Here is a 12189-nt window from a genome sequence, read left to right on the forward strand (position 1 = left end):
ACGCCTAAATTCTTAACCTCAGCACTTCATGTCACTGTATAAACTGTTAGTAACATATCTCAGGTAACTCTGCAGCAAGAGTGGTACAACACCACATCGTAATGAAGACATTCTCAGTGACAAACTACAATCTTCAGAACATCTGACAAGGCACAAGAGGTGTGCATGGCATTTCACAGCTTTAGACAAGAGAACTGCTTCTCCCATTGTCAGCATGTAGGAAACGCAAAAAATACGTGTGTGCGAATATTTGAAATTTCGAATACGAATCGAATATGTTTGATATTCGATTCGTATTCGAGAAATTGACATTCGAGAATTTTTTAGTATTCGAAAATTCCCGAAAACTCGCCAACGATCGTATACTACAAATTACAAGAAAACAATACAGAGGTCCTATTCCTTCTTTCTTTATCGTTTATCACGCGGACCGATCGCATTCCGACACCGCTAGGCTTGACCTTGTGGAAATTTTCGGAAGTGGGCTTTCCCACATATCACATGTGCTGGGAACAAGATGGCAACGGCCCGCATCGAACAATCGCAACTCGAAATCGCGCTTTTTTTTTAATCCTTCCGTAATATCTTACATATTTAATGCCCACATCCGAAGAATGCGTCCTGTCGCCTTCGTAACTCTCCGAGCGTGACCTCTGCCATCCTGTTTTGTAAACTACGCTATGCAGGAAAGCCTACTTGCGGAATGTCGCGGGAGTTTCCTGAAGGGGCGCGTCGAGTTGTCACAACAGGGCAATCGATCCTGCAAAAATCTCGCCTATTGCATGGTGCATTGTAACCGCGCACCTCTTTAGTGGGCGCAACGGCAGGCATGACAACGATCGGAAGGCCCCTGTCGCTCAGTCAGAAAAATAGCCTGGCCACGTAGTTTTGGCTTCCGAGCTTCGCCGCTGCATCTGCGGCAACTGCAACTGTCAGCCCGTGCATTCGCTGGTAGTCCAATCTCAGCTCCGCGTGGCTTTCAGATGCCGACTGGCACATCGCAGGTTATTTCTTTTTCCTTTTTAGAAACTGTCTCGCCATTTCGACGCCAGTGTGTGTTCCCTCGGCTCCTTGCTTGCATTTGTATTTTTCATCCAGTACACCAAAACAGGAGGCTCGTTACGGGCATACAGGCGTTAGCGCAATGGCCTCATAAGGCCTTACTGCATCTCCGCATTTGCGGCAGTTTTTTTTTTTTTGGGGGGGGGGGGGTTATTTTATAAACTGAGGCCTTTGGATGCACCGGTCATTTCTTCTTGTCTCTTGTAATCCGAATAAATGAGTTTTTACTAGTCATCATGTGATTTTTTGTTGCCAGTCTTGTCATTTTATGGATTTTGTTTTGCATGACCTCATTACAGTTTGGATACTGTTATGCTGTCTAATCAAGTAGTATACATTTCTGTGCACATCATGTTTTGTTAGACAGCACAGAAGCAGTCTAGTTTTGTTTATTTTAGTTGCAAAGACCATAGACTATTTTGGAAAAAAAAAAAAAATAAGGGCAACAAGATTTGCTTGTTCATCATTTTCTGAAATTTTTTTTTTGTACTAAACAGATATTCGGTATTTGATTCGATATTCGTAGCCAATTTTTCTTCATATTCGAATTCGATTAGTATTCGAAAATTTCAATATTCGCACACCCCTAGCCAAAAACAGTCACAGGAGGCCTACCACATTCACCAAAAAATGCTCTGCTCATGCACAAGTGGCCTGTAGGCTTTTAAAAATGTTTAACATAACAGATAGTCTACCTGACCAAGGCACAAGCACGATGGTGAATTGAATAAGAAAATTCACCAGATGGCTACAGAAGACTGCAATTTCATGAAGTACTTGGTAGGTTCATTGCCTCTCAAGGCTTCACAAATATCGTCAACTAATCTTTAAGCTGTACAGTGATTGTTCACGCGTGTCAAAAGTGTCTGCAAAAACAAATTCAGCTAAAAAATTTTTATTTTAACCTCTAATTGCAAAAGTTCCTGGAAGAAGCAGTAGTCAATAGTTCAATGTGCGTTTTGATGTTCCCGCACAATATGATGATCCACGAATCATTCCGGGTACCACTACAGAAATCCTTCCTGTCTATATGGTTAGTACATTTATCAATCTATATTTTTATATGGTACATTGTACTTGGGTAATGTTTTGCTCGGAGCGAAAAAGTTATATTAAGGACACTCTGACAACAGCCTTTTTTTTATATAATGTCAGAAAAAGTATTCTAGCTCAAAACATCGAGTTTTAATTTGAAACATTTAGTAGATAGTTTGTAAACAAATCTGAAACATTTTGTATGTTCCAGAAGGTTATTAATTTTTCACCAAGAGATATCTTGTCAATACAACTTTTTTCTTAACTTCCAAACCTTCTGTGTGTTTGCCGATTTTTTCTGCAACATTCACACCAAGTATTTGCAATGAAATAAATGTCGTCGAAAAGCACATTCTATTGCCATCATTTTCATGCATTTTGTATTTTTTTTACACCTCACATATTTTGCAGAAAAAAATTGTCTGAGACCTACCAAACACAACGGTTTTTCCATGGTAGAAAAAATATTTAAGGTCCCCAAGCGGCATAGAGAGTGAGGGACGCGGTAGTGGAGTGCTCCGGATTAATTTAGACCACCTGGGGATCTGCACTCACATCGCACTGTACATGGGTGCCTTGTTGCCTCCATGATCAATTAATTGCATCCTTGGACTCGGCAGTCAAGCACCCTAACAACTGAGCCACCGCGGCAAGGCAGCTACATGAAATTACTCCATTAACACCCTCCAATTCGCATCTCAGCAGCCAGCTTCTACACTGGTGTCGCCACCTTAACAGACAATTATAACCCTCTAGCGGACGTGGACAAGCCAGGCTCATCATAAGCCCATCATAAGCGCCTCCGAAAGCGCCCCTCTTACCCCTATTCCCCCTACTACCACGCACTGCAGGTGGCATCGCCTAAGCTGCGACAGATGCTGTCCCGTTTACAACATGATCGCACGCTCTTCTTTATTGGCCACCTCGACAGAAATGAAGAGCGTGCCATTAGTCCTATTATCCCCGTGGCAATGATGAACAGATAGCCAAGTCTATCCAAGCCAGTCCACATAACTGACTGCTTAAATCCAAGATAGCGCCTTTCGTGGCGGCAAAGAACCAGTTGGTTGAGACAGCGATGCCCGCTCACGAAAAAAGAACTTAAGGTCCACAAATGATCTCTACAGTAGTATTATTGCTGGTATCCCTGTAATAATGCCCTTGTGGTGCTGCAGGTACTTGTATAAATAAAAATAAATAAATAAATAAATTCACAATGGTACTACATTTGCCTTAGTGCAAAAAATTGAACTTTTTCGCGGTCTGAAATATCTGTAGGGATTATGTACAGGTTCCTATGAGGTACGTGACGATTCCTCAACAAAGTCCGAAATGACGTACACGTCTGAATTATTGCAGTCTGGAAAATTGGTCGGCTACTATACCTTGTACATAAAGTGCTCAGCAAAGCAGCAAGCAGAGCAAAGAACCACATTTTTGGATTGTACTATGGCTCTTTCGTGATGGAAACCAGACATGTGAGCTACTCACCTGGAGGCACAGGCTGAGGCTTGTCATACTGGTTGGTGGTGTCTTCGGTCTCTATCACACTCACAATCCTCGTGCCCACAGTGGAACCAACTGTGGACGACACCTCTTCCTCCATGTCGTCATCGTCCACATCCTTTGAGCCAGGAAGCCGTGCCAGAGACTCATCATCACATGGCACTCTTGGTAGCAGGCTAAACCATGGCTTTGACTTTTTCTGGGCCACATTCTTGTGTGACTGGTCAGCTGAAAGTGGTGCAGTGAAGCCCCCCAAAAGGGAAGAGGCACCGTCCTTCCCCATGTTTACCACCACACCCGGTGTTGCCATCTGCGGTGATGGACTTGGGGAGGAAGCAGACGAAGCAGGAGCTGAAAACGTCCCACTGTTAAACAGCATGTTGCCTGCAATGATGGATGCAAAGAAGGGCGAGTGTATCATCCAGCTCTGCTCCAGGGTCGGCTCGGGTGCAGGGCTTTTAGCGTTCGACACTGGTGTCGCAGGTGCTGATGATGTGGACATGGTCACTGCTGAGAGGTTGGCCGCCGATGTCGGTACAGCTGCCACTGGCGCTTCCTTTGTAGAGGAGGACCCTTTCTCATCAGAGGCAGGAGTGCCCCCCTCAGCCTTCTTCTCCTTCTCTTTTTGATCCTTGTTTCCTTCAGCAGGGCCTGGCTTTTCAGCCTCGCCATCACACTCTTTCTTGACCTCGCTGGTTGTCGAAGCGGCCGCCTTGGAAACGTCGTCTTCTGGCTGTTTCTCTGCCTCCGGTTCCTGCTTCACAGTCGCGAGGGGGGTTTTGATGTCTTCCGCGTTTTCCTCCCCTTCCTGCTGCTTTCCTTCCTCCTTCACAGTGGCGTTCCCTTTGGCAGAGGCGGCCTCCTTGGCAACCGAAGAGGAGTCCTCACTACTGCTATCATCTTCATCGGCCATGTAATCGGTGGCCACAAAGTCACCCATGCCATCCTGCTCACAGGACTCCATAGCCTCTACAAACACACCCCCAGCCACAGGCAGCAACCAGTAGCGGCGTCGAAAGCGGTCCTGGCCCAGCATCACTGCACGAATGCTGCTGCTCGCTTTGGCTACCTTGCTCTGGAACTGTGCCTGTTGCTGCAAAAGAAAACACAGCTAGGTTAACACACGTTCGACATTTTGCTTTTCCTTTAGACATCTTAGAAGGCCTATTAGAGTGATATGAGATTAGTGTTCTTGATGAATGCGTCGGAACTCGGGCTGGTCTGGATTCGGCCACCAAGGTCACTTCCTTCCCGGAACCCGTAGCTTGGTCACGTGACCATGCCATTCGAAAACGCGACCGTCAACGGACAAAAGGAGTCATCCTCTGGCAGCGGAAGAGAGCAGCTGCTCGGGGAGCCAGTCTGTATCTTCCAAGGGCCTGGGGCACTCTTTTCTTCTTTTGGGTCGAATTCTCTAAACAAAGACCCAATTCCTAACCTTCACCGAATCCGCAGCCCGTACCTCGCAACAACAGGTAGAAAAAAAAAAAAAGGCCGAAGGGGTGATTTTAATGAGCACATGTATGAAGAGCTCTTTGCTATCAAGCCTTAGAATTGACAATTAGAGAAGAGCAGTGGTCAAAAATAAAGCATTACTTTTGATTATGATACCTGGAGAAAAACCAGCCCTTTCAACAATCAAGTATTACACCTCATTTCCTCTTGGCACACTTTTAAACACGAAAAGTCAATGGCTGATTTTAAGGCAAGATAAGGAGAGATAAAAAAAATGAAAATGTAAGAAACAACTCAGAAACACGCTTTTCAAGCTCTTTTGTCCCTGCTACTTCCAAAAATTGACTTCTGATAAACACTCCAGTAATTCTACCCCATTATAGCGACTTCGATGTCAAAAATCCTGATGCATTAATGGCACAATGCACGAGTGCAATAAAAAAAATCATACCTTTGACAGTTTTTCAATCCTCTTCTCCAGCTCTTCATTTGTAAGACTCAACTCGCTATCCTGTGAATATAAATACAAGCACAAGAGCGGTGAGCATAAACTCCACTTGTAAAGGGGTCAAGCATGCCCCGAGAACAAGAACCAACACAACCAATGCTTTTTCATGCATGTAATTATAATTATGTGATCAATTACAACAGTTATGAAAAGTACAACGAACACCATAATGCTTTTTGCATACAGCCCATTATGTGGTCCAAGCTGAACACGCCTTTCGAAAATTCATTCCAAAACGTGCTACGAACATGAACAGACATCCCTTAGATTTAGGTAACGGTAATCGGCTAATGGGCCATCCCTCAAATTGAGAATACCAAAGAGCTCGCTGACAGTTAACACACGTGTGTAACACAACATTCCGCAAGAGCAGTTTGCAGTGGTGAATGTGTTTTATTCATCCATTTCTGACTTCCTCCTTTTCTTTATTCTTTTTTAATATCGGAACGTGCCTTCATGTTTGGCATGAAACATCTGTTAACTGTGATGAAATGGATGTGATAGCAATCACCCGTGACCTAGGCAGTAGCAAAAACTGCAATACATGCCTAACTGTATTTCTAAGATGACATAAGCTTAAAACCGATCCAATGTGGAGACAATAAACAAACTCAAGCAACTAGCTACACTGTTGCCACATGTAACACTGACGGTACATGGTAACAGAGAGTAGTGGCAGTGTCAGTTATGTGGTCTACCTTTTTCAAAGCACTCTGAAAGATGAGCATAGCAGCGTTTAGCCAAACAATACACCTTAACTCCAAGAGCAAAAGCAAGCTGCCGAAACTTTATTTTATCTATTTGATAAAAAATTACTTATCTGAATAGCACTGGCTCATATTCAACCTTGTTGATTACTTCCTGGTTCACACAATTTTCCGGTTCATAGACTCAAAATTATGAGCAACAAAAATGACCTACAGAGTTCCTACAGAGTTAAACCATTTTGAAGCAATAGCTTCACTACGGCATGTAGAGCCAAGGTCACCAGGCCGAACCGAAAGTTTTCAGTGCGCATGCGCAGAGCAACAGGTGTGCCGCGCGTGACGTCAGAGTTGCGCCGCTCCCGTCGCCAACCGCACAGCCTCGCTGCGTGCGTCACGCATGTGCAGTAGCTACAGGCGCACTGCGCACATGCAGTTAGCTCGGCCACTTTATAAACAGAGGGTGCGAAGCGGTCGTTCTTCAGATGAACGATGAGTGAACAAGTGGAAACTACGCGTGTATACTGCGACCGACATCAATGGTGACTGCGGGAAGCCACGTCAATGGATACAGAAGTTATGGCGTGGTATAAGGCGAGTCGACAATGAGGCCAAGAAGCCAGGAATGCCAAGCACGCAGCCGAGACGCCAGAACATTGAGGAACGGCTCGCCAAACGACGCCGTCAAGAAGCTGAGAGACGAAAGCGGCGAGCCATGAGTGAAGCTGTCGTATCTTCTTCAGTGGACGAGCGTATGCAAATAACAAGTGTTTCGGAGAAACGACGGATGGACCATGTGATTCACCTCAGCGAATTTGAGACTGCTACACGGCAGTTTCAGCACAAATTTACGGACAACCCATTTGGGAGTGTGTGTGGAGTGTGTGAGCGTCTGTGGCATAGGAATGACTTGAGCCTGGTGACTGAAAGCATGTATCCTACTCTCAGTATGGCTTTCCTCAAATGGGATGCCGAAACGGTTGGTCACTCAAGAGGAAGTTATGCTTGTGGTCGGGGACTTCAACAAAGACGCTAAGCGAGACAGCGCTTTCATACAAGGTGTAAACCAAAGGTTCGACTTAGACACGGCTCAACCAAGGTGCACAACGCAGTGAGGATCCTGTATAGACTTAAACTTGCAACGAGAAACTGCACAGTCTAACCTACCGATACGCCAAGCTGAAACCAAGACAAACTTCTCCGCTGATCATTGCAGTGTCTTCAAAGCTATAACCAAGGAAACACTTTCTGCTGAATAAACAGCTTTACCACGTGTAACAGAAGCTATCGCGTGCACACAGGTTTAGACAGAGCTAAACCATCAGCAATTTTTTCTTTTGGTTGTGGCTCAGTTGTTGGGGTGCTCGGCTACTGATCCGAAGGGGCTGGGTTCAATCCCTGCTATGCTGATCAAAAAATGCAGAGTACTACTACTATGGCACCACATAGTGACAAGAGGTGAAAGCATTTCATCAACAACGCAAAGCGAGTGTTGCTTTTCACCAAGGAGGCATTGAAGAGAGCGTAAGCTATAAAAAACATAACAAACGCTCCTTAAAGAAGAATAAACTATGCATCTAACTACAAATCAGTAACATTTTATAGAGATGTGGTCAATTAGTGGAATGCACCTTGAACAGAAAAGTTTAAACCCCAGATTGCGCTTCAGTTTGTTTTCTAGGATTTTCAATGCCAGATTAAAATAACAAATCCCCATTTCTTTGATACTGCTATGCTCAAGTCTTATGATATGAAGCAAGATCTTTTCATTTCCGTCATAATCTCGTGACACGTTTTTGTCGATTGTAGGTCCCTTTAACAACTGCATCAATCTCCATCCCCTGAAACGAAGGAGGGCATGCTGCTTTGCCCCTTCCCGTCCCCACAATTCATGTTTCTAACTGCTCCGCACCTCTTCCTCTTCGGCATTGTCGGCCTCCTGGGGATCGTCGCTCTCATTGCCGCTGTCATTGGCAGCATCTTCGTTGTCCTCCTCGTCGTCCCGACCACTCTTGCTTGCCTTGTCACCAGCCTCACTGGCAGTCTCTCCTTTGGCACTGCTCTCTTCCGAATCCTTGTTGGTGGTGGGCGTGGAGGAGCCATTTGCAGCAGCGTGGTTAGGGCACAGCTCGCCAGCGGTGGTCCCATTGGTGTTGTTGCTGCTGCTACCATTGTTGTTATTATTACTGTTGTTGTTGTTGTTGTTGCTGCTGCTGCTGCTGCTCTGGGCAGTGTTTGCTGCAGCAGCATTGTTTTCCAGCTCCTGTTTCAAGATGGCCTTTCGCTGCCTGCTCTGCTGTGTACTTCTCAACCTGTTGACAGAACAACATGGAAGCATTCATCCCAAAACCACCAAGGATTTGCAACTGAAAGTAAACTATACTTGCGAACACTGCAGCAGTGCCAGACAGGCACCTAATTGAACAGGACACTGTAACATGAGCCCTTGACCTAACACCCTCCCCCTCACCATCAACACATCTCCGGTACATGCAAATATGTAAAACGAAGCTGCAAGTTGTATGCAATATCAAGCATAAACAAGCTCAAAAGACTAGTCATCTGACTTTTTCTTTATGAAGCTTACTCTGTTGAATATAGCCAGCAGCATATACAAAACATCAGAAAAAAGAAGTAGGAAGAAACATCCCACATGCATATTACAACAGGTCTGCTGCTGTGCACTTACTTCCGCAGTTCACCTTCGGCAAGCCATTTGTCCTTCCTTAATGTGTTCACAGTTTCTATGCTACTGTCCACTTGCCTGCATGTCAAAAGAACATAAATCCCGTAAGACATCTAGGCACAGGAATCAGAAAAGGGAAAAATTGTCGACCATGCTCACCGGACTACTATTCGACTGCATAGAAGCTCATTGCACAGAAAGGCCATGATTTCAGACTTCTGTGTTGGGTTCAGGGCTAAGAAAGGTTTCTCAGTCACCCACTGGTACATCTGAAAGAAGCAAAAATGCAGTTTGTCTCGCTATTTGCGATAATTCTCCGACTAGCCCTAGTCAAAAACAACTTTGCAGGAATGCCTGCCTTGCAAACTATTTTGAGTGCCTTAGCTTCAATGCAGTACACCTTAAAAGCAGCTCTGCCAATTAATACCCTGTGATAATGGCTGGGTGTTTTCACAGCACTGCAAATGTAATCATTTGGACGTGAGCACAGCTTATAAAAGACACTGGGGCATGGTGTCGCTACTGATGATTACAGATCTTTACGGCACAAGGGTACCTGCAGCCTAAGAGCACCAAAACAAGGCTAGTGCTCTGTAGAGGTCTCCAGGACAATGCCATGTGGGTGAATTTGTCTAAAGCTGGAACAAAAACAGGTGAGATTCACAGAACCCAAAGTTAAGCACGATTTGTGCAATGCTTCAGGAAGGTGGACAGGGTAGCACAAGTTAAAAAAACTATTCATACATACCTACTAAAAGCTAGAGCATTCCTAATAGCTAAAGAAGGAGTAGGGTAGCTGCAAATGACTTTTGACGTCCGCAGTATTGCCAAAACTATACCCAACAAGCTGCATTCACAAGTTTACACTATAAACTGGCACCACTGTGCCAACACCTGTGCAATACCCCACGACTGCATCGAGAACCCAAGAACACTGGCAACTTGTCCTTGTCAAAATACACTACAGCACTTCTCTGTGGTTCACCTTCGAGATCTTAGAGGGAAACTGTGAGTAATAGCAAATAAACCTCACTGTACTCCTAGCACAGCAATCCAGCGACATTAGGTACCAAGGCTTGTTTTAAGCACGTCGTAAGCCTACATTAAAAGGTACCAGTAATATAATGTCCTTCAGCTACTGCCAAGATTTGTGTGGTTGACTCTCCCAACTTACAGCACATTCTTTGTCAAGAGCCATGAAATACAGGTGCAGAGCCTCAGTCACACTGTCATTTGTGATGGAAGCATCCTTCACGTGCTGTCCAAGGACAGTCACAGCCTGTAAATAGCAAGAGACGAAGCGTAATGACCAAAGCTGCCACTTAGTAATTTTTTAATCAACCTTTCTAATTATGAAAAAAAAAAAGTAGCCTGGCCATGTAGTTCTAGTTTCTGAGCTATGCTGCCAGCCCAGAGTGATGACAGCTAACGGTCAGGCATTTCGAACCCACCTCCTGCACGGCACTTTCGAACGCCAACTGAGGTGTCGTTCATTTCTTTTTTTGTTCTTTTAGAATGAACCTGTTCCCCTCATTTACATTTGCGCTATTCTTCCAGCAGGCTAAGCATGCCACAAGTGCATGTTCGCCACAGGCTGTTTGTGCGATGGAGACAACTCATTATATTTAGTTCCAAATGATGTGTCACTTCATGTACCCAGTTTGCATGGCCGTATTACAGGTTTCACAATGTTATGCTGTATAATAAAGAAGTGTACATTTCTGAGCAAAGTTTTCATTTTTTTTTTCTGTATGGCGCCGAGTCAGTGTCAGTCTAGTCATGCTTAATTTTGGTTGCAAAGACTATGCACTATTAAAAAAAAACAAATAAATAAATAAGGACAACATCTGCCTATCCATATTTGCCTTTCATATATATATATATATATATATATATATATATATATATATATATATATATATATATATATATATATATATATATTCACTTTGATGTTCAAAGGCTTTTCTTCTCCATGTTTGTATTCAATTTGTGTTCAAAAATTTCAATATTCATATACCCCTACAAATGACTGAACAAAATCATGAATTGAGCAAGAACTCAGTTTCATGCGCCCCCTCCCCCAAAACAAAAATTCAGAGAAAACAACAGTGACGGGAGGAAAGCAGCACCTCCTTGCAGGACGGTGTTCCAGGGTCATGGATGGCACATGTGAGCAGGTGCTGTACAACGGTGAGCAGTTGCTGCTCAGACTTTGAGTCATGGTTGATTAGACCAAGCTGAAGGCTGTTCAGGCTTGGAATCTTGTCCACATCTGGGAAAATAAGAAGAAAAAAAAAGAAAGTGGCCAGGGAGGGCTACATTGCAACCAGTACAACTTTTGCCCATACAGAAGGTACAGTGCAGTGCCAGGTTACAAAAAAGCAAGTTACCAGCCTTGATCTCACACTCCCCTGCACACATTTCCAGCTGACCAGAGACCCTCTCAGTGGTGCAAAATCTTGGATTTAGAGTAACAGCAATGAAAACACCAGACATTGTGATGACAAAAAATGCCACCAACATTGCATCTGTGACAGCAGCGGTTGCAATCCAGTGCAATCTTTTTCATAGGTATCAACCCTCAGCTCAGACCAAATTGCTAGGCAAGAAAACAGAACTGAGAGCAGTGAAGAAAACTTATGGGCAGGTCCCGTCAGCACCATTTTGTCACTGCAATGACAGGAGCTGGAGAATGCAGCAGACTTTGCCCCAATGTTCCCACTGAAATGCCAAGTGGCCATCTAACTACAAACCGTGAAAATAACAATGGTGGTTTCACTGCTTTTGCAGCCCGTTAGACATGTGCACAGCAAAATTTGGAGCTTCCAATCAGATGCACTGCACAATCAACAAGTGTACCAGCACAAACATGCATAGAAACTAGTTATTTACAGTCATGCGTAACAATCTCATGACAAAATTCAAACAGTACAAAAGCAACTCACCAAAATGGAGAGTTTCGCCGAAGTTGTGAAGAAACTCCCGGACCATCAAAAGATTGGCAAACGCAGTGCCTGGAACCTTAAGCCCAGGTATCCTGTTCAGTGTTGGCAAAGGCTGCAGAAATAAAAAAACAAGGGGCGCGACGCATTTTAAACCCTTGCTGTCCATCAGCCATTCCTGTGCAAAAGCAAACCCTTTAAGTCTTCGCATTAAGTGTCAATCGAGTCCACCCTACTTTTGCTGCTTTCACAACCAGCACTAAAGCATGAAAGTGACCTTTCTCAGTG

At 44.3% G+C, this 12189-nt stretch overlaps 1 protein-coding gene across 12 annotated transcripts in view; it reads right to left on the minus strand.

Moving 5' to 3' along the window:
* The window catches only part of LOC144093475 (bromodomain adjacent to zinc finger domain protein 2B-like), an 88449-nt gene that overhangs the window by 24553 nt on the left and 51707 nt on the right, over positions 1-12189 (minus strand). For all 12 annotated transcript variants that reach the window (XM_077626903.1, XM_077626906.1, XM_077626905.1 and 9 more), the window contains 8 exons: positions 11905-12016; positions 11089-11231; positions 10131-10235; positions 9116-9225; positions 8960-9034; positions 8183-8582; positions 5510-5569; positions 3589-4696 (listed from right to left, as the gene is read on the minus strand). In XM_077626903.1, the coding sequence (XP_077483029.1) occupies positions 3589-4696; positions 5510-5569; positions 8183-8582; positions 8960-9034; positions 9116-9225; positions 10131-10235; positions 11089-11231; positions 11905-12016 (2113 nt within the window). The remainder of the gene's footprint in view (positions 1-3588; positions 4697-5509; positions 5570-8182; positions 8583-8959; positions 9035-9115; positions 9226-10130; positions 10236-11088; positions 11232-11904; positions 12017-12189) is intronic.

This window comes from Amblyomma americanum, chromosome 6, assembly GCF_052857255.1.
Source record: "Amblyomma americanum isolate KBUSLIRL-KWMA chromosome 6, ASM5285725v1, whole genome shotgun sequence".
NCBI classification, from domain to species: domain Eukaryota; kingdom Metazoa; phylum Arthropoda; class Arachnida; order Ixodida; family Ixodidae; genus Amblyomma; species Amblyomma americanum.